Source organism: Juglans microcarpa x Juglans regia, chromosome 1D (genome assembly GCF_004785595.1).
Source record: "Juglans microcarpa x Juglans regia isolate MS1-56 chromosome 1D, Jm3101_v1.0, whole genome shotgun sequence".
Lineage (NCBI taxonomy): Eukaryota > Viridiplantae > Streptophyta > Magnoliopsida > Fagales > Juglandaceae > Juglans > Juglans microcarpa x Juglans regia.
Window position 1 is genome coordinate 39,221,901 of NC_054594.1, and position 26,990 is coordinate 39,248,890.

At 36.1% G+C, this 26,990-nt stretch overlaps 4 protein-coding genes across 6 annotated transcripts; 1 reads left to right on the forward strand and 3 right to left on the reverse strand.

The window, feature by feature from the left end:
• Window positions 1–1,809: 1,809 nt before the first annotated feature.
• On the forward strand, window positions 1,810–9,820 carry LOC121267663 (acetolactate synthase small subunit 2, chloroplastic). Of its 2 annotated transcripts, XM_041171644.1 has the most exons (12): window positions 1,810–2,142; window positions 2,999–3,212; window positions 3,809–3,892; window positions 4,103–4,171; window positions 4,883–4,966; window positions 5,145–5,291; window positions 5,519–5,605; window positions 6,717–6,821; window positions 6,953–7,075; window positions 7,725–7,877; window positions 8,974–9,039; window positions 9,350–9,820. In XM_041171644.1, exons 1-12 carry the CDS (start codon window positions 1,901–1,903, stop codon window positions 9,431–9,433), a joined length of 1,458 nt encoding a protein of 485 aa, XP_041027578.1. In that variant the 5' UTR covers window positions 1,810–1,900; the 3' UTR covers window positions 9,434–9,820. The 2 variants fall into 2 exon arrangements, with proteins under 2 accessions (XP_041027578.1, XP_041027588.1); XM_041171654.1 differs by lacking the exon at window positions 3,809–3,892 and having other exon boundaries at window positions 1,848–2,142.
• A 934-nt stretch (window positions 9,821–10,754) lies between these two features.
• On the reverse strand, window positions 10,755–14,678 carry LOC121267681 (2-alkenal reductase (NADP(+)-dependent)-like). Its single transcript, XM_041171674.1, has 5 exons — window positions 14,422–14,678; window positions 13,669–13,846; window positions 12,610–12,776; window positions 11,891–11,973; window positions 10,755–11,504 (listed from the first exon to the last, which is right to left on the reverse strand). Exons 1-5 carry the CDS (start codon window positions 14,662–14,664, stop codon window positions 11,126–11,128), a joined length of 1,050 nt encoding a protein of 349 aa, XP_041027608.1. The 5' UTR covers window positions 14,665–14,678; the 3' UTR covers window positions 10,755–11,125.
• Window positions 14,679–18,310: 3,632 nt separating this feature from the next.
• Window positions 18,311–20,768, reverse strand: LOC121267693 (chitinase-like protein 1). 2 transcript variants are annotated; one of them, XM_041171704.1, is made up of 4 exons: window positions 20,106–20,768; window positions 19,399–19,558; window positions 18,582–19,019; window positions 18,311–18,450 (listed from the first exon to the last, which is right to left on the reverse strand). In XM_041171704.1, exons 1-3 carry the CDS (start codon window positions 20,485–20,487, stop codon window positions 18,602–18,604), a joined length of 960 nt encoding a protein of 319 aa, XP_041027638.1. In that variant the 5' UTR covers window positions 20,488–20,768; the 3' UTR covers window positions 18,311–18,450; window positions 18,582–18,601. The 2 variants fall into 2 exon arrangements, with proteins under 2 accessions (XP_041027638.1, XP_041027629.1); XM_041171695.1 differs by having other exon boundaries at window positions 18,311–19,019.
• A 706-nt stretch (window positions 20,769–21,474) lies between these two features.
• Window positions 21,475–26,656, reverse strand: LOC121267673 (2-alkenal reductase (NADP(+)-dependent)-like). The gene is made up of 5 exons (XM_041171664.1): window positions 26,238–26,656; window positions 25,908–26,091; window positions 25,472–25,638; window positions 22,371–22,453; window positions 21,475–22,131 (listed from the first exon to the last, which is right to left on the reverse strand). The coding sequence occupies exons 1-5, from the start codon at window positions 26,472–26,474 to the stop codon at window positions 21,753–21,755; spliced, it is 1,050 nt and encodes a 349-aa protein (XP_041027598.1). The 5' UTR covers window positions 26,475–26,656; the 3' UTR covers window positions 21,475–21,752.
• Window positions 26,657–26,990: the final 334 nt, after the last annotated feature.

The window sequence follows — 26,990 nt, forward strand, 5'->3', positions numbered from 1 at the left end:
AGGTAAATTTCTGTCTTCGGGTGGCCAAGGACTGACCCGCACTCCTCCAAGAGAGGGATAAGACAACATTTTAGGTCTACCTTTCACTTTTTACCTCGCAGGGAGGTAAGTTGTTGATGGAGTTCCTGTTTAGTTTAGTTGACTTTCCTAATAGAACTTAGTTGATTTTGTAGTTGTAGGTTATGCTAATTAGAGATGTCATGCCAGGTCGTACGATTGGTGTTTCGCACCATAGGAAATAATCATGTTAGTAAAACATAATTCACAAAAGTTTCAAGAAAGACAAACCATAGTGTTTAGTTGCCATGACTGATTTTTGTCCATTGTTGTTTGCCCGCTGCTTGACTAAAATTGCCCGTAATTGTTTTGTCATTTCTTCTCTTCCTCACTTCTCATTTTTATTTTCATTTTCATTTCTTCATCTCTCTCTCTTTTTTTTTTTACTGTTTGTCTGCTACTTGACCGAAATTGTCCACTGCTATTTAAGTTAGTCTCTAACTTACACTTTGATAATTTTTTATGATTTATTAATAAATGCCACATTATGATATAAATGTCATTTTGAGTATGAAACATAGCATTGTGCATTTGATTATTTGTTTACATAACATATGTAATTTTTGCATTTGAGCATATTATATGAATTGCCAATTTCATACTTCACAAACATGTGTCATGAAACACATTTTCAAGTATAGCATGAAAATATAAATTTTTGTCACGATCCTAAAGGCTAGGATGTGTAATTATCCTAGTGAGTCTTCTCTAACCACTCTAGAGTAAGTAAAAATGAAGTGGCAACCTCTAGATTGATGAAAAACAATCAACAGATTTTGAATAGATTCTTTTAAAATAATACCAGAACAAAGTCAAATTTATGGCACCTAAGGCTGGTGGGTGCATATGTATGATATTAGGATGTTACGATAATGATGTTATAATGAAATGTTATGTTACTAATATATTGAGAACGAGTCTACAGACATTGTAGTTTCAACATGAGTTGTACTACGATCATTAGCAGGTACTCACAGTATATATGAGGAGCTGTGATGATACCATATGTTATGATGTTAATGTTAATGTTAATGATGATGACATGTTATATTTTTTAAAATGCTATCTGTAAGAAAATGTGCATCAAAATATTTTTTGTATGGCTTGAAAGAATTTTTGAGAAAAGCTGGATGAGAGAATAATATAGATTTTTCTGCATGTATACATGTCATATTTATCATTTGTCATGTATAATTTATCTTTGTACATGTTGGTTGTTAACTTGATGAGATTTCAAGGAATCTCACTGTGGTCCCACTACCATTCCTCCCAGAATGGTAGAAGTTATATCAAGACAGGAAGAGACCGATCAGGATGGACTAATGGATACAATTGGTCGAGGAGGAGCCGGATCCGGAGCGGAGATTATATTTGATTATGGCATTCATAGCACTAACTCTTCATACCTTAGTGCGTATAAAAGAGTTGATCTAACTATTAAAACTTGATTTCAAGTACTTGTGTTAATGATGTGCTATCTTTAAGTTTGAACTTATGATGTTTATTAATGTAATTGAGATGTTTAGTTCATTCTGATATGAGTTTTATTTTAATCATCTTTATTCTGCTATAATTATTATATACTATTAATTACATACTATAATGCATTATATATTAACTATGATGAACGAAATATGTAGGCATGTATTGAGAGTTCAAATCTCCGTTACATGCAAGCGGGGGGCGTCACATTATATTCAAGTACTCCTAAAAAAAGGGACCTTTACGTTTACCCGAATCCAAAGTTCACCTGACCCACCCATACGAGATATCTATATATTCTTGCAGGGAGCTCTAACAGTCTCATCATTTGTCGTTTTTGCCTCTCTTTCTCCGATCAGCCATGGCGGCCATTTCAACTCGCACCCCACCGATTCTCGCTCTCAAGCCACGCTCAGCCTCTTCTATCACTTTGAGGTTTTCTAGAACCCTAAATTTTCCTTCGAAGCTTGCTGGGTTTACTTCGAAAGCCCTTAATTATAAGTCCGGGAGGAGGCTGGTGCTCTCTGAAAGACACGTGGACGAGAAGATCTCCGGCACAGCGTTTTCCTCCAGTGGCTCATCCTCTTCCTCAACGAGATCAAAGTTAGTGAATGGACACATTCAAATTTTCGGTTATTTCTTTCGGTTTCATGGTCGTGATCGTATGCGTGATTGTTCATCTTGTTTTTTTTTTTTTTTTTTCTCGCCTGGGTTGTTCTTTCCTTTTTTGTTATTGTTAAACTTTGCTCGTTTCTTGTATCAGTGCTGTGATTTGGTCATACGGTTGTGACCATACTGATGTGATTGCTCGGCCTGGTCGAGCTAAATTCTGTTGAATTGTGATATATTTGCTATTATTATCAATAAATTCACACGAGTGTAGTGATTGGTTGTGAATTATCTATTAATGTTTAAATTTTAGGAAAACATAGAACACACGCACACAACTTTGGTGTTTTGGTTTTACAAACATGTTTGGAATTGTAATTCAGCTGGTGGATCGTACTTAATTGTTTCTGTGTTGTTACACATTGTTTCTTCGAATTTTACTGTCCAACTATATATCGTTTATATTTCATGAGTGCACCATCTCATATATGAAATGAAAGGGACTAGGAAGTAGGAAGATATGATTCATTTACTACATTGATTGAATAATTTTAGTATATCTGAGTTACGGTAGCACAAATGTACATTGCCTTTTACCTTGTAAGATAATGGGTTTATCTTGCATTTATTCTGGTTTAGTTTATTGTTTGATAGATGAAACACATTAATGCCTTCGAATACATGCCTTTTTGCACGTCTTTGAACTTTTGTCCCTATATAATCAGATTAATTATAATGTCACGTTTTGGGTGAAATGAAGTAATTGAAAAATCTGGTTCTGACTTTGTCGTAGTGTGCTGGACCTGATATCCTTTCTTGGTTATGCTACGTCCTTCTGTTATATATCCAGGGTGAGACGGCACACGATTTCAGTGTTTGTTGGGGATGAAAGTGGAATGATAAATCGGATTGCAGGGGTCTTTGCCAGGAGGGGATATAACATTGAGTCCCTTGCTGTTGGTCTAAACAAGGACAAAGCACTCTTTACAATTGTTGTCTCTGGGACTGAAACAGTTATACAACAAGTTGTGGAGCAGCTCGAGAAGCTTGTGAATGTTTTAAAGGTTATAACATAGCTCTTGTATTTTGTTTAGCAGGTTATATTTATATGTTCATATTTGTAATGGGACATTCATAGCAGTCCATATGGTATATACACACATAGACACATATAATCTTCATTGCATGTATGTCTATGTGTGTATGTATGACTTCTTCCCTACATAAGTTTTTTTAAATATATTGGAAATTCTAGATATGCACTCATATACATGATATTTGAAATTCTCCATCGGCTTTATGCTTAAAAACTGGCTTAATGAGGTGTAAAATATGACTAGCATGATCAAGCCCTGATATTTTCAATATTTTCTGCAGGTACCTGTATCTGCTTTTCCATTTATTCTTACTCCATCATCCCTTGCCTCATTTGTGTTTTTCACTCCACAATTGGGTGCCTTCTCTTGTATACACCCCATATACTTGGGTTTGCCTGCGCCTCGACGATATTAATACAATTGACTTGTCATAAAATTTTTTGTTTTGCATGTCATCTTACGTTTTCCTTTTTCTTTATTTTTTCCTTTTTTTGGTCTTTCAAGATTATTTCTTGAATAAGTTCCAAAATCTTTTAACTTATCACTTTTGATCTAATAACTAGGTTGAAGATATATCGAATGAGCCACAGGTAGAACGTGAACTAATGCTTATAAAAATCAATGCAGGTCCAGAGTACCGTCCCGAGGTAATTGCTTAGTAAATCTTTACATGTTCAACATTGTTCTTGAATCTATTTAAAGATTCATTTCTTTACTTTTTTCCACGTTCTTCATTACTGAACCTTATTTCTCGGCTGATCTTTAAATGTTGATTTTTCTTGTATCTATTGAAATATTTGTGTTACTATTTACTATTTTTCTTCATTACCAAGCCTTTTTTCTTGGCTGATCTTCAGATCATGTGGCTAGTGAACACCTTCCGAGCAAGAATCGTGGATATCTCAGAATATATGTTTACCATTGAGGTGATTATTGGAAATATTTTACCGATTCTCTTTTTACATGTATCATTTATCCATTGTATGAGCAGTTGAAAGTTGAACTCTTGCAAAATTAGTTAGGAATTCCTAATTTTTTGTATATTTTCAGGAAGTTGGGTATGTGCGTGTAGAACTTAGGTGGAAAATTATTACTAATATAATTTGAAGATGCATGGGGAGTTCTTAAATTGAACTTCCCCAAAAATCTGAGAGGTTATGATTTATGGTTTCGAAAAAGTTCATCAAATCACCTTGTGAGACAACTTTTATGTTTTGTAGTGCACATCAACTAAGCATAACAAGAATAGCTTGGACTTCTATTACATCTGTAAACGCTAGCCACCTAAATGTATGCCTATATAATAATTGTAAGAATGCCTACTAGACACTAGGTTGCAATTTTTCTTCAGAATTAGAAATGTCAAATCCTTGTTATCTCCAATCTCACCTTTCTTCTAAAATTACACTTTTAATTTATCAGATCAGTTCACATCATGAATTCCAAATGGAATTCACAGTTCAATGTGTTACTGAAGTGAATTGTTTGGTTTTAAAATTCGTTTAATTTTAAATACACCCCCCCCCCCCCCTCCCTCCCCCACCCCACCTTCCTTGTATGGTCATTAAAAAAACTTATCTAACTTATCCAAAAAGAAGTCCTAAAATACAAGTTAGATTCTTCTGAAATTGATATAGGTAACTGGAGATCCAGGGAAGATGGTTGCCATGCAAAGAAATTTAAGCAAGTTTGGGATCAAAGAAATTGCCAGAACAGGAAAGGTTGACAACTTCCCTCGAACTGCTTGATAGATTTTTATAGTTATTGTTCGCTTCTCTTCTCTTTGCTTATTGGTGTTCTCTCCTTCCTCATGATACATTGGTACGTCACAAGAAAGGTATTTTGTTATTTGAATGTGTATTCCGCATGTTAATGTCTGAAAGTGGGTATACCTGGTAGATTGCATTGAGAAGGGAAAGAAAGGGTGCATCTGCTCCATTTCAGCGATTCTCAGCAGCTTCATATCCAGATCTTGAAGGAAAAATAGCTGTTGGTGCTCCTCCACAGGATACAAAACTCAATGACAGAACTGATATGTCTGCAGGGGTATGAACTTCAACCTTTGATTTCTTGTTGGCCGGGTCTATTGATAAATACTCAAATTTCAGGGAAAAGTAATGGGTATTGTGGGAAAGTAGAGATAGTTAATGTTTAACTTTTGGATTTGGACGTATGTAGTGAAAAAATGCAAATCGGCTTCTAATCATGGATAGGGAGAGCACATATAAAGTAACATATTGAGAATTGATTTCTTCTTTATAATTTTCATGAAGGGAGATGTTTATCCTGTAGAGCCATTTGATGGATTTGCAACCAGTCAAGTTCTTGATGCTCACTGGGGTGTGCTCAATGATGAAGATGTAAGATTACTTATCATTTCTTATTATCCTTCAATCTTCTTCCTCTTCTTATTGCTCAGATCACGGTCCACCATGACTGATATCTTGGTTGAGTAATCAATTCCTATTGTTTTATTTGGAGGAAAATGGGATGAAATAAAATCCTTTTTAATTGTTGCAGTTCCTACTGATATCTCGGTTCACACCTTTTTTGAGTTTGAATAAAATCCTACTTCATTATAAAAAAAACACCTAATTGTTGAATTTTTTGATAAAAGCTATTGATTTTTTTAGTGTTCAAACCACCTTTGGTTTTGTCTGACATAAAGTAAGAAGTGTATTTGAACTCATGTGGAAGCCACTACAGATCATCTCATTTTAACTGCTGCACGACATTCCATGAATGTGGAAATAGTTGTAGATCTAGCCAAACGGGGTCTTGTGCTTCCCATAAAATTTCTAAGAAAAGATAATTATGGCTCACCTTAGTATAAAATTTTCATGCTATTGCGTTGTATACCATTTCATTCTTGGGACGGACAAGAAATCTCCTGGGGGATTCTGACATCTTGCTGCTGATGCTTGTTGTATGTTCTTGCAGAGGTGATGTCAACTATCAAATTGCTTTCTATTCATCTATTTTGATGGCTAAAATCTAATTGTTTCTTTAGTTTCTTTTACCTATTCATTTCTAAGGAACCTTGACTGCCATGGGTAATTCGATTCATGTACAATCTAACATGAAGAAAGGGGACTAAGTTCTAGTCAGACACTCATAAGAGATAATATTTGGCATCTTACTCAACATCCTTGGTTGTGTGAAGAAAAGAGTAATGTTTTCCATCTTGGGTTTTAGCCTTGAGGGATTGTAATTTTACTTTCAAAGGTACATAGCCTTTTCAGAAATCTCAGTGGAGTGGGCCGTGTTTTACAAGTTAAATAAATTTAGCTTTGAATGGTGATTTGTAAATATAGTTGATGTCAAGGGCCTATATCTAATTACAGTTTTTGCCTTTATGCATTATGACTGAATTATAGCCATGTGGCAATTGGTCAGATGGTGACTGTGAAACAAAATGGTTAAATAAAGTTAGTTGTTTTGTGATGCAAATTAATGCCGGGTTATTTTCAGACAAGTGGACTTCAATCTCACACTTTATCCATGCTTGTAAATGACTCTCCCGGAGTTCTCAATATTGTTACAGGGGTTTTTTCTCGAAGGGGTTATAACATTCAGGTACTTTCCTTTTTTTTTTGTCATTGTCATTTTTTCCTCTTTCCTTTTGCTTTGTCTTCTACAATTAATGAAGCTTTTGTTTATAAGGTTTCTTCATCTGCTAACCTACTTTCTTTATTTCATTTTATTAGAGTTTAGCTGTTGGAAATGCCGAAGTTGAGGGGCTCTCCCGCATTACAACTGTTGTTCCTGGAACAGATGAATCAATTAACAAGTTGGTGCAGCAACTTCATAAGCTAGTAGATCTTCATGAGGTAAGAAAGTTCAATTAGGAGGAAGGATGTATTACATCAAATAAATAAATAGCATTTTTAAAACCCCATATTTTTAACATAGGGAAAATGCTAGGTAGACTATACTTCCATCTCATTCTTATCCTACTCTGTTGATGTGGCATGTGGCATTCTCCTAACTCTTGAATTTATTGTTTTAAAAAATAAGATCTGATCTAAGGATTGATGGGCAGTGCAAAGTCAACACAATGGGATGAGAGTGGGATGAGTAGTATATAACACAACCTCTTTAACATAGATAGAAGAATTGGATGCTGTGCCACCCTCCCATTACCTTGATTTTGTTTTTCTACTTAAAAAAATCTCTCTAGTCTTTGGATTTTCACCATTATGTAGATGGTAGTGTTAATGAGTTGGTGCATAAACATTTGATAATTATAGATCCTCACTCAATAGTGTATATATATATGTTAATTATCCGTAGCTTCCTGTTCGATGGCAATCATGGTGGATCACTCTACATCTTATAAATTCCTTTGGAACCTTCATGCTGATGCTTTCTTCAGTATTTACGAGTCAAGTTCTGTTGATAATTTGTTGGCTGCAAGGAAATCTCCTTATAGAGCTCTTATGTCTGAGTTTTTGAACTCTTATGTCATGATTCATTCAGGTTCGTGATATCACTCACTTGCCATTTGCTGAGCGAGAATTGATGTTGATAAAGATTGCGGCGAATGCTTCTGCTCGAAGGGATGTCCTTGACATTGCCCACATTTTTAGGGCTAAAGCAGTTGACGTGTCTGATTACACAATCACCCTTGAGGTACTTTTTATTTTCCAAGATTTCACTAGAATTCTCTATTCGAGTGTTATATATTGCACCTACTGTGCACTAATTTTTATGTCATTATCTGATGGAAATGTGGGTTTTCTTTGTTTAGCTTGAGTTACACTGATCAGCCTACAAAGAGTCCGTAAATATCATCATTTTTTATAAGTCCGTAAATATCATCATGATGTTATGGATCGACAAGGCCGCCAAGATATATATTAGAAGTTACAAATGCAATGTCATATGGTCTTATTCCCCCACCTCCCCCCCCCCCCAAAAAAAAAAAAAAAAAAAAAACACGTCTTTGCTAGAAGGCATAATTATGGTAATATTTGTGCGCTCTTTATCTGCCCAGTTAGAAATTATATGCACTTTATTTCAGAGTGTGTCGTAGAAAAAGGAAGTTGTCTTTTATTCCAGTCAAAACTTGGTCTTCTAATTGTTATATGAAAGTCCTGTGATAATCCTTGGAAAACGATACTGTCATGTGCCTTTGGTTGCTTGTACTTAGAAATTGTTCGTCAAACTCTTTTTTCTGTCTGGCTTCTTTGGTAAGGCAAAGTTGCAGCTTTTCTAGAGCTATAATGATGAACCGTCTTCTTCTTCCTTTTTTTTTTTTTTTTTTCATTTAAAAATACCCTCATAGTCCACCTCTACCAGAAATAGAGCAGTTTACTTGTTCATGTCATGGCCTCTACTCAAGTTCTACCTATTCCACCTTGCAACAATATCATTTCACCAAAGAAGCACTCATTTAGAGCACTCTGCAGTTTGTTCATCCATGGCCTGATCTATATAACTCAAAATACGAGGAGAAGCACAAGACATTATTATTTCTAGTGCATCAAATGCCTTTCCATGCTTTTCTTTTTCTTTCTATATTTTTTGCAGAGTGTTAAATAACTCTAATGGATATTTTTAAGCATTACTACGTGGTAAAAGTGATTGATGCATGTTTCTTAAAAAAGGTATTTAGGGTTATTATTTTCCTGCTGTTACTGCAAAACGAACTTTCTTGCTTTCTTCTAGTATTTTCATGCCTTTTTAACTGTTGATATCAATAAAAATGCTGGTGTTTGAATATCAGCTTACAGGGGATTTGCACAAGATGGTTGCACTGCAGAGATTGTTAGAGCCCTATGGCATTTGTGAGGTTTGTCTTGCTATTTAACTTTCAGTTGTATTTTTTAAATGTAGCTCAGATGCTAGTATTTTAGGAGCCTCAATTTTTAATTTTTTCTGAACCATTTTTTCTGTTTAAGCCCCAAGATGGATTCTACTATGACTACTATGAAAAAGTTCAATTTCACATGGGTTATCAATTTGAAATAATTTTTTTTCGTAGCTTCAAAAGCATTGCGCTATTTCAGTCTCGTTGCCTTTCTTGTTTTATTTTTATAGTGTGCTGTCAGTCATTGCAACATTTTGATGACAATTTTTATGTTTATTCGCCTTTTATGTAGGTGGCACGAACTGGGCGAGTAGCATTGGTGCGTGAGTTGGGTGTGGATTCCAAGTATCTTCGTGGATATTCATTTCCTTTATAATTTTACAACTTGGGGAAGCTTATCTTGCTTTGTTGGAGAAAATTGGGGGAGTTATAAGAGTGTTGTGCATATGCAGTAAGTACCAAAATATGGTTGCCCGAATAAAGGAGGGCAAAATGGAATGAACGTTTGGGCCAAAGGAATTTCATCCATGAGACACTGGTATCAAGCTTATGTTCCTTTTTTTCTTTTCTTTTTTTGGTTGGGGGTGGGGGGAGATATGTGACTTTCTATGGGTAGGTTCATTTTTGGTCATGTTAAGAGCGTTCATTGCCCTGGCTTTTCAAAAGAATATTTGGTTAGGACAGGCGTTGGAAATGAGAAATGGAACAGCAATAGAACCATTTGCAAAATTTCGTTTAAAGTATTTGATCAGAAAATGCATACTGTTACTAAGCAATATTTAGCGGTCAGATTAGTACTCGGGTATGATGAAGGTTGTAGTTGGGAATTTAGGCATCATTTGTTTTTACAGATGAGATGAGATAAAAGTTGAAATTTAAATAAAATATTATTAAAATATTTTTTTTTTAATATTATTTTGTTTTGAAATTTGAAAAAGTTGAATTGTTTATTTTATTTTAAATGAGAATTTAAAATTGTAATTATTAGATGATATGAGTTGAGATATATAATGAAAGAGTGAAGTTACTATGCCGCCTCACTCTTACTGCTAGGTGTGTTGTCCAGTGGTTTTGTTTTTTTTCTTTTTTTTTTTCATATTTTTTTAATATATTTAAATATTTTTAAAAAATAAAAAAAATACCAATACATTTAAAATCACTTCCTTAACTACTAAGTTAAAAATATATATATATATATATATATATATATTTTCACCAGCGGTCAAATTGAGCGGTCGTAATGGGACGGTATAGTAGACTTTCTCATTATGAAAACAAACTAAACATGTTTTTCAATTTTGAGGTCTGTATAAGAGTCCAACAACAGCTGCTGATCCATCTCAACGCCTTCCGCTATGTCTTCACATGTACACTACAGTCCTCCCTCCCTCCCTCCCCTCTTTGATGTTATGGCAGAACCCAACTCCAGAAACTTGGGATAAAGGTGAAGCATGCCTTCTCCTTTTACCAATCGGATGTTGTAACGTGAGATAGATCATCCCCTGTAAAGGCGAACGACATTTTTTCATGCATAAATTGTTTTGCACATTGCATGAGATAGACATCCCATATCAAGTTATAACGACCAAAAATTGTCACTGTTTATGTACATTTTCCGAAGCTGTACTGCGACGATGACCTGAAAAAAGAAGAAGAAGAAGAAGAAGAAGATAAAAGAGGGTTAGAGCGGAAGCCCATTCCCATGTTTAAGGCAGCAATGATTCGCAAAGAAAATCTCTTGAGCAATGCTCTTTTTTAACTACATATTAATTCCACAATTATTCATGCTCTCAGTGGTGCCAGTTTATTAGAGTCAGTACTAGATGTATCATCGCGCCACAGCAGTAGTGTTTCGCTAACATGATTTTCTCCAAAACGTCACCAATGGTGGAGATGATGACCGAGAAACAATAGGTGTTTCCACGTCACAGCGCGCAGACGTTCTTTCCTCACTTCAATAACATAAACATTGATTAAGGAAACACAACTCCTGTGAACGAACGAACACCAACATCCAAACACAACAGGACCAAAAGTTTCTGGGTTATGAAGTTGAATTCAAAGTCATTCATTCACGAGCAACTACCACCAGCTGTTTTCCAACATTGCGGCCAGTGAAGAGCCCTACCAGAGCTGCCGGACCACTCTCGAGGCCTTCAACTATGTCTTCCACGTATGTTATCTTCCCTTGTTTGATGTAAGGCAGCACCAACTCCAGAAACTGTGGGTACTTGTGATAGTAATCGGGAACCAGAAATCCTCCAATTCTAGCCTGTTTTGTAATCACATTCATTAAATTGTGGACACCTTCGTGCTCTTCAAGGTTGTACTGTGAGATCATCCCACAGGCAGCAATGCGGCAATGGTTCCTCATGTTGAGTAGCACTGCATCTAGCATCTTTCCACCAACATTCTCAAAATAAATATCAATACCTTCTGGAAAATATCTGCAAGGAGAACACAAGGCGCTATTTATTTAAGTAGCAGCAAATCGCAGATTACAAGATCACACCTTATATTGGATTACATAATCACATAAGAGTAAAACTTAAATATTGTTATACCATTTTCCATCGTTTTCCCAATCACACAGATGGTACTTAGATGGTGTATCGCCAATAAGGATACTCAAACTCCCAAGTTTGGGACAAATAATCAGGAATTTAAACCTTTTTTCTTTACTATAATTATTTCTAAAGTATAAAGGTAAAGGGATATCCTCCTTGTTGAAAAGGATGATGTCATCCAATGCTTGCTCCATTATCAAACCAGAGGCCTTCAGTCAAAGCCTAAAGGATATTTTACACTCATTTTAGAACACACTACCACTTACCTTTTCAGAGCTGCATCCAGGTCAGTCTCTTCTTTGTAGTTGAAAGCCTCGTCGAACCCAAACTTGTTCTTCAGCATATCAACCTTATATTGCAGGAAGGGCAAAGGAAAGCAACAAAAGACAGAAAGATCCTTGTTAATGAGTTTGACCACTCTGGTCAAGTATACTGATCCCAAATATTATAATTTTTGGAGTATGACAGATTGAACAATAGGTTTATTATCTGCTATGAATAGTGGAAAGGGGATACAAAGTCAATTTTGACATGAATATTATGCATCAGAATGACTGCTCCCTTCTATTTAAATATGACAGGAATTAATTATATATATGCATATATATATATATGTGCCCGCAATATATATTTTTTTCTTTAATTAACAAAAAAAAAAAATAAAAGAATGGCACAACACCTTGATAGCTCTGAACTGATTGTTGGGTAAATAAAGGAAAAAATTTCAAGTCTTGAAATGAGTCGTGGGAATAAGTGGACAAGAGATCTGTATCCACTTGTGTCCGATATGACAAAAATCATTTGCTCTAGCCATTAAGAGGATGGGAGTTCTTTAATTTAGGAGTTCAAGATACAGATAATGATAGATTAGAATGACTATGTATTCATAACAGATAATTTAAATGATACTAATAGCTAGATCAAGCACAACCATAATAAGCTACATTAGATTGACACGTCGAACACCTATAATCAGCAGACTTGCCTTATCTTTGCTTCCAGCACTTCCAACAACATAGCAGCCCAAAAGCTTCGCAAACTGCCCAACAAGCTGACCAACTGCCCCAGAAGCCGCTGAAATGAAGACATACTCACCTTTTTTAGGAGAGCAAACCTCATAAAATCCAGCATAAGCAGTCATACCAGGCATTCCTGCATATAATAAGTACATTAGATGACCTTTATCAAGCAAGATGCAGCATAACAAATGCTCACCAAAATAAAGTCAGCTTAGTCAGCCAGTAATGCCAGAGATCCTGCAAGGTAATTGTAAGTGTCCAGACAGTTATTACCATATCGCCAAATATTCTATATATTTTTTTTGATAAGTCAAATATTCTATATTAAATAGGTAATCTTTTAGAGAAACATCTAACCATTTAATAACAGGCTCATAAAAAAAGAGGGCCATAGAAATGGATAAATTCATCTTATATTTCACAAGAGCATAATAATCTATAATCTATATATATATATATATAATATATATATATATATATATATATAGAGAGAGAGAGAGAGAGAGAGAGAGAGAGAGAGAGAGAGAGAGAGAGATGTCTTTACTTTGTTCCTGAGCAAGAGGGAGAAAGGCGGCTTAACTAAGAATGTGACCACCATCGGGGAGCAATTGAGGTGCATTTGATTGTCTGGTTAAGATCACAATTCAAGAGAGAACTAGTTCATATAAACAGCTAAATATTGCACCTATTTACCCATTTTCAGATCAGTATGGCCACAAAATTAACATTCACGATCAGGATGCTGATATTACTATTTGAGTTTTTAAACTTCTTCTCTTATAACAGCTCCCATGGGTTAGGGGCCCTACCCGTTGTAGTGGTAAATGAAACCAATTAACAAAATGCTAGCGATTCCTACATGTCAATGTAACATCTATACAAAAAAAATTATCCAAACATATACAAAACAAAATTAAACGTGGAAACCCAAAAACATTAAGCATACCAAGAATTCCAGTATAGTAGGAAATATGAACATAATTGTCTTAAAATTAGAAATGGAACCTCAAAAACATTGAACTTACCAAGAATTCCAGTATAGTGGGAGAGAGGAACATCAGTGTGTTGAATCTTAAAAAGGGCCTTAGTTGCCGAGAGGAGACTATATTCTTCCCACCCAGTTATCCCCCAAACCAAATCGCCTTTCTTGAAGTTTGGATGCCCAGAATCCAAAACTTTAGCCACTCCATATCCGCTAATGGGCTGCATAGTTTCAATACGGAGGTCGCAAACCAATCAGACGGTCACATCACTTGTGACTTTATTAGAAAAGTAATAATTTAATTTAAGCTTCCAGTTTTTTTTTTTTTGACTAAAGATCTCCAATACTTTTTTATATAAGTATATGAAGAAACTACAGATCTCCAATACTTAACAAACTCCTTATTTATATATATTTTTTTTTTATCGGTAGGCAAACTCCTTATTTATATTTAATTCATTTCTTCCATGGTTTTAGAATTCGACATCACTTTGTAAATAACCATTGCGAAAATTGGATCTTCTTACTGGGTTCCAAAATTCCAGGTAAAGTAATATTCAAGTGCATGGTGAAAAATTAAGGCCATAAAGATTCACAACATATGGCTATTTCGGTGTACGTACGAACACACACCCCAATATAAATTGCAACTTCGATGAACAAGACAAGACTAAAATTATGTGAAAGAAATTTGGACTTGATCGAACCCCAGTCCGTGCAACATCCAGAGAGAGAGAGAGAGAGAGAGAGAGAGATAAATCAGAAATTAAATGATAAAATGGTCGTAGAAACTGACCGAACCGGGGTTGAAGGAGTCGATGTAACTGGCATAAATGGACGGGTTCATACGGTTACGCATGTAGGGATCGCAAGAAAGGTAGAGGTTCTTCACGAGAACACCATTAGAACCTTCGGGGACCTGCAACTTTATGGTACTAGCGGTCACGTACATGTCCGACTCCTTGGGAAAACCCTTGACATAGTCCCTGAATATCACCTGCTTGTTTCTCACTTCCTCACCAACGCCATCACTCGCCATTGCTTTTTGGATAATGGATAAATTAAAAAAAAAAAAAAAAGGCCTAACTTGCTTAATAGATTTTTGAAAGTGGCACTTCCCGAGAGTTTCGGCTACCTGATATGAAGGAGGTATGTACAGGCAGTGGTGATTAAATTTTCTGGCAAATTAAATGATAATTTAATTCTATATACTATGTTTGGTTCGCGAAAACAAAGTCTTATCAAAGAGTTTTGAGATGTAATCTTTCATCAGTTTTTTAAGATATGGCAATAATAAATAAAAAAAGTAATCAATTACTGTGAAATAGTATCAAAATGATTTGTGCACATTTGACAGAATAAGTGATGAGACTTGCGTCTCAATTTATCTAATATTATTTTATCTAATTACTATAATTTTTTTAAATTTTTAAATAAAATAAAATAAATAATTTAATATTTTTAAATTTTTAAATAAAAATAATATTAAAAACTTATATTCTAATAATATTTTATTTTATTTTTAAATTTCATCACATCTTAATTTAATTCACTGTCAAAATCGCCTCATTAAAGAGCAATAATGGTTTCAGACTATTCTGATTGGGAACAAGATTGTAGTCTACTGTGGGTTCCAATGGAGTTGAGAAAAGTATCTTATTATGTAGAGTCATGTCATTCAATCTTATATATATATATTATCATGAATTTCCTCGTTTTGTTTTATTTATTTTTATTGAAAGAGGACATTACCTTTACATTTTATTAAAAAAACCTTACTAAGGCAAATGAATCGCCATAATTATATCAATAAAAATATCCCAAAAAAATAAATTCTTAACAAACCTCCCAATTTTTCTAACTTCTCCCAATTTTATCAAAATATGATGCCACTCGCCTTATGTATTGATAAAAAATCAACAACTATATTAGTTCTAAACACATGTTTAAAACGAACAATTAGAGAATAAATAATAGATTGTGCTTCTTCTCAAAAATTTCATATATACCAATATTTATACGTCCCTATGCTAAACCAACTCACCACAACACTAGAGTCTGACTCAACCAACACATCTCTCAGTCCCAACTGTTGACAAAGATGAAGACCATCTACAAAAGCTCTACATTTAGCAATGGTATTTATCGCTTGGCCATAGCAATGGGCAAAACCCCCAAGCACCCTCCCTTGCATATTCCGAATCACGCCCCCCCCCCTCCCCCCAACCAGCCATCCCGGAATTGCTAAGTGAACAACCATCCACATTGAGTTTGGCAAACCCTCTTGAAGGAGGATTCCAAGCAACTAACGTTGGTGGCCTTACTACAATGGGTACCATTGGACAATTTAAAGCTCTCAAAATTCTCAAATCATTTTCACCCACTGATTTAAAATATCTCAAGCCTCCTGAAATCTCCAAAATAAAGCATTTAACCATCTGAATGATACTCTTCCAATCATACATTACATCTTCCATATGCGCCTGACATCTAGCTCTCCAAAGAGCCCATGAAATGAGAATGGGAATAATACCACAGAGCCAATGTACTTGCGAGGATAAAGAAGCCCGACACCACCACACATTCACAACATCCGTCCACACTCGAGTATTTGGTAAATGGACAGTAAACAAAGCCGCAAAAAAATCCCAAACTTTTCTTAGTCCCTCTCCATCACAAAGAATAGGATCTAAGGTCTCAACCTTATTAGCCAGGCATCATTGGCATTAGAAACAACTGGGATACCAAGTTGTTGAATAACATCATCAACCAAAACTGCATTTTGATGTGCCCGCCAACAAAAAACAACATCTTCTTCGAAACATGAGATTGAATAAGTTGTCAAGCCGACTTTGTAGTAAAAATTCCATCCACCGTATGTTGCCAAACCAGTACATCCCTCACCTCCCTAACCCGCACGTTTGAATGTAGAATTTTCTGCACCATTTCTTCATCCACCAACTGCCGAGCCACCTCTAGGTTCCATCCCAAACCCTCACATAAATTATGTACAAGCAAATTTGGATCCCCCACAACAGGTAAGCAAGCTGCAATCGGCCCTTCACCAAGCCAATTATCAAACCAGAATTTTATAACTCCCTCTCGAACCATCCACTTCAAGCACCTAAGCATCAACGACAATACTTTCATAACATTTTTCCAAAAACCAGAACCTTGTACTGACAATCCAAGCGCAGCAATATGACCATCCCCAATGTGCTTTTTCCTGAAAAAATCAACCCATAAGGAACCTCCCAAAATTAGTTTCCAAGCAAATTTAAAAAATAGAGACTTCCGGACCTCCGCAAGATCCCAATACCCAGCCCTTCTTCATCTACCGGAAAACAAACACAACGCCATGAGACCCATTTCCTTTTCTTTGTTTCCGCACTTGACCCCCAAAGAAAATTCGAAAAAATATTCTTCAACTTAGCAAAAATCCCTTTAGGCAAATTCATCACCGACAACAAATGTATGAGCATACAATTGAGAACATGCTTAATAAGTAATAATTTTCCTCCAAAAGAAAGTAATTTACTCTTCCAACCTGCCAATTGCTTTTGAGCTTTTGCAAATAAAGGATCAAACATATTCAAAATCATTCTCCCAACGTAAAGTGGCATCCCTAAATACACACAAGACCAAGTCCCTTCTATAAATCTCAAAAGTTGCATCAATTGTCTCTTCCTACCATAGGTAAAATTCTTTGAGAAAAAAATAGAAGACTTACTCGGGTTTAGAAGCTGGCCCGGTACACTCTCATATTTTTGAGTGACTCCCATCAAATTCCGAATAGAATCCTTACTACCATTTGCAAAAATCAGAAGATCATCTGCGTAAAGCAAATGAGATACCCGAACTCCCCCATTCGAATTAAACACCTTTACTTTCCCCACCTGAAATTCATGTCGAAGTATATGAGAGAGCAATTCTTCCAACAAAATAAATAAATATGGGAAAAGAGGATTCCCTTGACGTAGCCCACGAGATGGCTTGAAGAAGCCCTTAATACAACCATTCAACATGACAGAAAAAACTGGAGAAAAAATGGAGTTAAAAATTAGAGACCTCTATTTTTTTGAAAAGCCCAAGCACCGTAGCCCCTCCGAGAAAAACCTTTTTTGAGCAATAGCTATATTTTCAAAAATACTACGACCCCGAATAAATGCGGCCTACTCCGACAAAACAATTCCTCCAACAATTGGTGCCAATCTAAAAACCATGATTTTTGCCATGAATTTCCCGTTTAATTGAGTTTAACCCGATGACTATCTTACTCCTTTCTGTCTCCTCTCCTCTCTTTGACTAGGTTAATGTCCTCGTCGAGAACGGTAGAAGATGGTTGGTTAACATGTGAACCATCGTGTTGAAGTTAGTGGGTTGGTGGGAATTAAAGTAGGGTTGTGGTCTATGGCTGAAACAGAGTAATGGCTATGCGTTTTAGAAAAGGGGAAAGGGATAGGTATGATGATTCTCGTATAGGCTCAAGTAGGGCTTGTATGGTTGTGATATTCATGTTCCTAGGGTTGGTCAAGGAGCAAGCAACAAATGAAGGAATGAAAAGAAGAAAGAGAAAGGGATTGCAAGTAAGGTGTTTACAACTAGTTACCATCACTGGTAATTCAAAATCAAGGTACATGCTCTGATTAATCAAAACAAAGTAAATTTGCCAAAGGAAGACTGAATTGGGACAAGAGAAGAGATCTTTCATAAAAACAAAACATTTCTTCACTTTACACATTTGTAATTGAACACATAAAGAGAAGATTGTTCATATACATATATTGCACACCATCATGCTCCACAAAGACGACGGGTCTCAACCCTACCCGGCAATAACAGAGTGCAGTGACAAATCAATCCACACAATACATCTGACCTGGGTATAACATCATCTTTGCAAAACTCTTATTCAACGGTTCCCCTTTGGAGAGGATCAATAACAGAATAGGCTACCTGGTAACATCATGTAGAGCTCAAGAAGATGCGGTGGTGGCAGAGGAAGATGGATTAAATGCAACCTGCTCGGCACAAGACAGAACCTCATGAGGCCCTGCCTCCTCACGGCCAACACCCATAAGGTCAAGGTAATACAGGTAATGGGAAATGATGTTGTTCATGGAATCAATATCACCCTTGCCGCAAACAAAGTCCCCATAGAGAATGTTCATTGTGGTGCCAAAACCAGGAACACGTTTAGCCAAAGTGTCATTCTTGGTCGGCTTCCAGTTGCCAATAAAGGCATCGTGGGCTGAAGGCTGCGACTTCTTGATTGGGGTCATCCACCTCCAAATTGCAGCCTGGAAAGCAAGGGTAGCATTCTGCTCAATGTATTCTGGATGATTCAACAGGTCTGCTTTCAAAGCCTCCCCAGCTGCACCATAGTTGTAGTTCCTGCAACCAAAAATATTTAAAGCATCATTTAGCAACAGAATGTTAAAAATACGACCAATTACTATTGGTTTTTCTATGAATTAGTCCATAAATCTATGTGAAAGGGGCAAATATAAAATGATTCCAACTGGTGTATGAGTCAGTTGTTCCTTGAAGATGCTTAGTGTTACGATCTGAAAAATTATGTAAGAGACAAGTAGGTTATTTTTCATCAAGTTCTGTTGCATATTTGGTAATTTTGATCCATGACACAGATCCTTTAGTAACAGGAAAAAACAGTGTGATAAACTGAAAGATTGAGGCGAACAACAGGAAATAATAGACAGAAAAGAAAAAGGAAAAGGAAACGTTAGGTTTGATTATAAACATATATACCGACCAGTAGATAGGCAAGGCACCACGGCCGTAGTATTCAGCTCCAGGAGCACAAGGGTAGGTGAATTTGTAGGAGTCGTCGCAGTATGACTGGCTGGGACTCATTTCCTTGTTGAAACAAAGCCCCCAAGCGAAGGGTCCTCCTGTCGCCACTCCATAACCACCTGGATATAGAACCCAATTAAGTATATTCACATCTCAACAAGGTGATTAGTCGTCAATGAAATTATAGGAACAACCAAAGAAGTCCTAGTAAATTAATACCAGTTCCTCCAATCCAATAAATCGAATCAAGCATCCAGGTAATCAAAACCCACTCTGCAATTTTCAATTTATTAAGTGAATTCCGTTGTTTAATCTAATTGCCAATAGGTTGTACGTACCCCAGCACTCGATATAAGGAAACACATAGGCATTTAAGGATAAAGATCCTAAATTTCTTATAACCATTTTTTTTTATAGGAAAACAATAGTTAGGAAAAGCAAAATTCGTCTAACCATTATTTTCTTCAATCTTTTATTTTCTATAAATCATTGTATCTCATTCAGTTCTATGCCGAGCGGTAAGTTCTGAGCCATTTCATAGAAATAATTGTCAGGACACAACCGTAGTGAGGAAGCTTAGAAATCAGCAACCCAGATAACTGAATCCCATAAAAAACCATTATCTATAAGCAGAGAAAGTGGAAAAAAGAGTGTAACAGTACGTACAAGAAGTCTTGCTGCCTACATGGGCGAGGAAGGCGGCGATTTCCTTCATCTTCAAAACCTTGAGGCCAGTGGTGCCGAAGCCGATGGGCTCATAAATTGCAGCGGCTGTGATGAAGGACTGGTAGTCCCAGAAGCCGACGGCGTGAGCTAAGGGAGAGTTCCTCTTGGAGAATAGATTCTCAAACTGGTAGGTCTGGAAGTAGTCGGTGATGGTTTCGTTACAACAGTAAATGGACCACCCCTTGCACTCCCACCCTTTGTCGCACATCTTCTTCCCATTCACAGTCTTCACCTTCGTCACCGTGTCCGCATCGCATTCTGCCACATTCACTACCACCACCAACATCAATCCCAGAACCACGACAATGTCCCTTCCCTTCATCTTCGCTGCGAAACTCTTGAGTCGTGCTGTGTTACGTCGGGTCGTATCGTATTGTATTCTTCGGGTGCAATGCAAGGAAGATAAAGACCAAAGGAAGGAAGCAGAAGAAGGAAAGGGTGTGGGTCGGCTTGGCGGTCCCTTTCTCTTCCTCTGCCAGCAGATTCTGTGTGGAGAAGAAGGGTGGACCCGAGGATTACTTAAAGAGCATGCAACTTTGAGGGTTGGACGGTGGATCCTGGAAGAAGATGCTCGTAGTTTAAGTAGAAAGCAACAGGCTGTATTTGTTGGGACGGCTAGAAGCTGCTCCCAGCCTCCAACCAAACTGCTCCACCGACAAAAAGCAACTGATTGAGTTTCTACTTGGGCCTTTTGGCGAAACCTGTTAGGCCCATCAACAATGAAAGTTTCTTTTTTTCCTTAAAAAAGAAACAATAGGATAATTGAATTTCAAAATTGGGAGGGTTCTAATTCACATAAATCATCCTTGTAAAAAAGCCTGTAAGGTTGATAAAAAGTCCTTTAAAGAGTAGAATGTTGCGGACTTGTTTAAGAACTAAAAATCGCTAAAATATATACATATAAGTGTGAAATATACACATGCGAATGTGAATAGTTAAGTCTTCAGATAATAGTTATTCGATACACACAAAAAGAAATCATCGATTTCAAACTCATAGAATTAAGTTTTTTTTTTTTTTTTTATGTTAAATGGAGTTCTAACATGTCATCTTCAAGCGTCTATCAGAGACTTTTAAATCTTGATTCCTCAACATAGGGATCAACAGTTTCTTCTAATGATTGAAGTAGCTTTGCTTAATGTTGGTATGCCAAGCAATTTTCTGAATTCAAGTTTTAATACTGGCCCCAACGCTTTGCTATCTTGATGAGATGCTTCAGATCAATGCAACATTTTCCATGCAGTTTTTGTCGAGCATATATACTTTGATGCTACACAGTTTTAGATGTAATCGGTATAAACATAAGAAAGATACTACACTCGATCTTTGTCCATATTAGAAAAGAAAGTATGATACAGAGTTCATATAGATGAAAACATGGCTCAAGTTAAAAGCAAGTCTCTTGACTTGAACAGGTATGGAGATTGTTATGTACGCATCTAGCCACAAAGCATTAACGTACTTATTCCTTATTACATATCATCTCTCTCTCTCTCCCTCTCTCATGCATGTAAAAACAGTGGCATACTGGCATTAGAAAATTAACCCGCAAAACACAAAGATAGGAGGAGGCTGAATGGAGGTCGGTCACTCGCGGGCAACCAAAACTACTTGTTTTCCAGCACTGCGGCCACTGAACATTCCAACCAGAGCTGCAGGGCCACTCTCGAGGCCTTCAGCTGTGTCTTCCACATACACTATCTTTCCTTCTCTAATGTAAGGCAGCACAAGTTCTAAGAACTTGGGAAACAGGTGATAGTAATCGTACACTGTGAATCCTTCTATTCGGATCTGCTTATACACAACTTTCAACAAATGCTTTATGCCATCAGGCTCCTCAAGATTGTACTGCGAGATCATTCCAGCAACAGAAATGCGGCCGTGGGGTCTCATGTTGAGAAGAACTGCATCAAGTATTTTGCCCCCAACATTATCGAAATAAATGTCAATGCCTTCAGGGAAGTATCTACAGCATTCAGGAAAAAATCATCGTTATTGACATATATAAAGTTGATAGCTGTGCAAACTTCTTGGTCAGGTCCCTTTATTGAGTGGAGAAAATTGTAGTTTCGGGTGCTTCTCCACTTGACAACTGAGACAAATATGCAGCTGGTTGCAATAATTAATCTTTTAAAATGGAAAAACTGGTATTCTGTGCCATTGATTTGCTTTTGACTGCTGGTTAGATGCAAATTGTATACTAACCTTTTCAGAGCTCCATCCAAGTCATGCTCTTCTTTATAATTGAAAGCCTCATCGAATCCAAGCTTGTTCTTTAGTATATCAACCTTGTTCAAAAACAAAAATGAAGCACAATTTGATGTTTCATGTTAACAAGAGACTCATTCAAGCAGCAAAAAACACTAGAAAATATGAAGGCAAACACTTCAGCAACAAGGACCATCCGGTAGGGTTCGTCTGCAAATAGTTTCTAGAATCATTGGTCAATCTTTACTAACATGTCTCAACTTTTACATCCCCTGTTCTTTAAAACAGAGGTCCAGGCTCGTTTGCAACAAAAAGATTGGATCCCAGCAATGTGAAGCCATATGACCAAGTTAGGAGTCTTGGGACTAGTAGAGTTTGAAGCTTCATGTTTTATGAATTGTGTAAATTTCTGAAACGTTAACTGGAGATAGAAACTACACTTCATTCAGGGTCAAGAAAACAATGTACAATGAGTAGAACTGGAAAAATCAGTTCATGGTCAGACAGAAAATATATGCTGTTCGTCAGAGCCCTTTTAAGATTATGTACACGAAACGATCAGCAGCTTAAATCAGAAAGATCGGCAGAATAGTATTGGAAGCGGGCATCGTTAATCTTTTATCCTTTTCTTTCTAATTTAATAGATGACATGACACCAATAGAGGTGATACCTTTTGTAACATATTAGTTTTGGTTTTAGGGTACGTCAATAAATTTCCTAGAAATTTTTTTATTTTATTATAGTTTTATTAGAATTTATATTTACTTTATTTTTAACAATTACTATTATAATTTTATTTGAATTTATTAGAGTTTTGTTTTAATAATTATTATTAAATTGTATCAGATTTACGTTCACTGGAGTTTGGTTCGAAATTTAAAATATTTTTTTTTATCTATCTCCACCGGACCTCATCTCTACGTTTAGCCTTTTAGTTAAACACTTTAAATCTCAAATCCGTACATTTCTCTTTGTTGATAATGTTCTAGTGGAAAACTGACTCTGTTAATGAGTAACGTTTTCCACTCCGCACATCTCTACCCTTCTAGATTTTTTCCTTGTATTTTTTCTCTATCATCTACCACTATAAAGCTGGCTTACCTCGTATACGAGAGGAGAAAACTCTGAAACCGCAAGCCATCCCACTAGAACTTCTCTACACCGTGAGCCACCCACTTCCTTCCGCAGCAACTCCACCCAGCTACCACAGAAAGTGCCAACCAGCCAAGTCCAGTGCACCCACTCCCTTCCGGTAAGACCTCAACTGCCGCCAGCCTCTGTTTTAGTTTCGGTAGTTTTTGGTTAGCATAATTCTCTCTCTAAACTCTCTCTCTTCCTCACTCGGTGTCACACCACCATAAGAAAACCCCTAGACGCGTCGCCGGTCACTCCCAGACCCCCGGAGCCGCCGTCGTACTCAGTCACTCTCGGTGAGTCTTCCTATCGCAGGACCCCTCTCCCTCAAACTCTTTGTTTTCCTTGTGTTTAAGCCGTGTGTTTCGGTTCTTGAAGAACCCATGGTTTCTTTTGATGGGCCCTTGGGCCTTAGGCCCTTGTGTGCGTGGGAGGGACTATCCCTTCGTTGGCTCATGTAGTAATATTATATGGGCCAGATTTCAACTCTTACACTATTTCTAATTATTCTAAATGGACTTGTATTTTAATTTGTATTTGATTTGATTTTTTTTTATTTCAACAACAGTTTACTAATTTTATTGGGCTTAACATTTTAAAAGTCAGTTTTCTTAAATAAATATATTAGTTAAAGACTATTTTTATAAGGATGTTTGCAAATATTTTGTTAATATTCATTTGTCTATTTAGTAGAATTTAATAAAATTATTATGTTAAGAATTTAATAAAATTTTGATGTTAAGAATATTTAATAGAATTTACTAGGTTTCTTATAAGATTTAATAATTTTGTTAAGAAATAAAACTTAGTTTTAAGAATTTAAGTTTATGAATTATTTTAAAATAGTTTGAGTATTCATCTAAATTATAAATAAGTATTTTAAGTAATTTAGATACTAGGATTTATTGAATTGTTTAATACTATTTTTTAGATTTTGAATTAAATTAAGTAAGATATTAGTACTTATGTGTTTCCAAACAAATTTAGTGATAGTTATTATTTCATACAAGTCTCAAGTTACGAAGTGTTATTCAAGAAGAAACGCAGCGAGGTAAGTAATTTGATCACAAGTTTAGGATCATCACAGTTCAGTTTATAGATAATTAGTATTCAAGCCAGTTCATTTCCAGCCAATTAGTTATGCACCACTCATGTCATATGCAAACATGTCATTCAGCATAGCGTACTATTTTGTCATTCCGCATCATGTTTAAATTCAGAAATTATGATTATGTATATAATATGTCATGCATCTCATGTGTATAAGACACGTAAGCCATCTTAATTTCAAGTGAAAGATAAGATAAGATCAGTTAATAAGATGACCATTCAGATGCATGGTACCAATATAGTTCAGTTTCAGGATGGATGTGCAAGCCATGAACTCAGTCGTGGTCCATCATAGTATGCTAGAATACTATCAGCGGCTCCCCTTGCGGCCGCGGGATGTGGGGCCGGTGCACAACCTCGCACACAGGGTTAAGTGTGCTGGCTAGTCAGAATAAATCAGATCAGTCAGATCAGTCAGATAATTCAGTTAAAACAGTCATGCATAGCATAAGCATCAGTATGAATAGTCATGAATTTAAACTCTCAGCATGAAAGTTTTTATGATAACTTTATGTTTAGTATGTTTACGTTATAATGGATTTCTTGTTGAGTTTTCGACTCATTTTTATTTATTTTCATGTTTTTAACTACTCATGTGAGGATGATGAATACGAGCAGACAGGCCAAGAGTAGAAGGAGCATTATTTTTTTTTCAGACTTTCTAAAATAAAACATGCTTTTATGACATGAATTTTGTTCAGTTTATTCATTTAATATTTTTGAAAGATTTTTTATTAGACCTTTTCTACAAAATAAATTTCTGATTTCATTTATAAAATTTGAGATCTCTTGCCGGATTTATTTTTATAAAAAATACGTGACACTTCTAGTTCTCGGGAAGGGGGTGTTGCACCTTTTCCTGGCTTCCAGCACTTCCAACAACATAACAACCCATCAGTTTAGCAAACTGTCCAACGAGCTGACCAACTGCGCCATATGCTGATGAGATAAAGACATATTCTCCTCTCTTGGGTGAACAGACCTCATAGAAACCAGCATAAGCAGTCATACCAGGCATACCTATGCGCAAAAGCAAATGCAATTAAATGGCTCATTGAACATACAAGGAAGCCACATGCATTCAATGGAAGTATCTATAGCTGCCACTATTAGCATTACTAATTTATCTTTGGCTATTTATTTATTTTCAATGGAATTTCCAAGTCTATATACAATATTTATATGATGAAAAAAGTAACATAAAAAAATTAAAAAAAAAAAAAACGGTTTCTTTTGAAACTGAGCCCAAATTCATCGAAATTTCATCATCCAGTGAGCAAATGACTTACCAAGAAGTCCAGTATGGTAGGAAAGGGGAAGATCAGTGTGCTCGATTTTAAAGAGGCTTTCGATCAGTTTATTTGTGATCAGACTGTATTCTTCCCATTTGGTTACTCCCCAAACCAAGTCTCCTTTCTTGAAGTCTGGGTGCCCGGAATCCACAACTTTAGCCACTCCATACCCAACTATTGGCTGCAGGTTTCAACAATAAGAAAACATGTTAAACCAAGTTCCAACCAAAAGATCAGAGCATGCAGTAAATACGAATAAATCTGTTTGAAAATTATGTGTATACGTGCAAGAGAAAAAAGAGAGACCAACATAAGGGCGGGGCTTACTGAATCAGGGGCGAAGGAATTAAAGAGGCGAACTGGGTTTTTTTCCTTTGTGCCTCGCATGTAGGGATCGCAGGAGAGGTAAAGGTTCTTCACCAGAACTGCGTTCGAACCATCTGGGACCTTCAAGCGTATGGTATTAGTGCTGAAGTACATGTCCGATTCTTTAGGATTGCCATCTATGTAGTCTCTAGCCAGCACCTGTTTGTTCTTCACTTCTTCACCATGATAATCCGCCATGGTTACTTACGTCTGATCTCTTGCTCGATCTTATCTCTACAAACTCGTGTGGTAGTGATGTGCAAGAGGTTCTCCTTTTATAGGCAAGAAAGCTATCATGTCCAGGTTCATAAACAGAGAAATTACGTAATTTTTTTGTGTATGACCAATTGATTTAACTAGGTGTCTCATTCAGAGGTGGATGAGTGTCCTCCTGTGCAGAAGAATAACGATATATTTATAGGACATTTAAGATAAATGGGATTGCTCAATTATTAATCATATAATTCAGTAAGGTGTTTTGATTAGGCTTTGTTTAACATGAGATGAAAATTAAAAATTAAATAAAATATTATTAAAATATAATTTTTATTTTAAGATTTAATAAATTAAATTATTTATTATAACTTATATAAGAATCTAAAAAAATTATAATAATAAAATAAAATGAAATGGTTTGTAAACAAACGGAAGTATTCCAATTCGATTTGGTGAAATGCTATGACTAGATAAAGTGGGGTTTTATCCCAAATTATA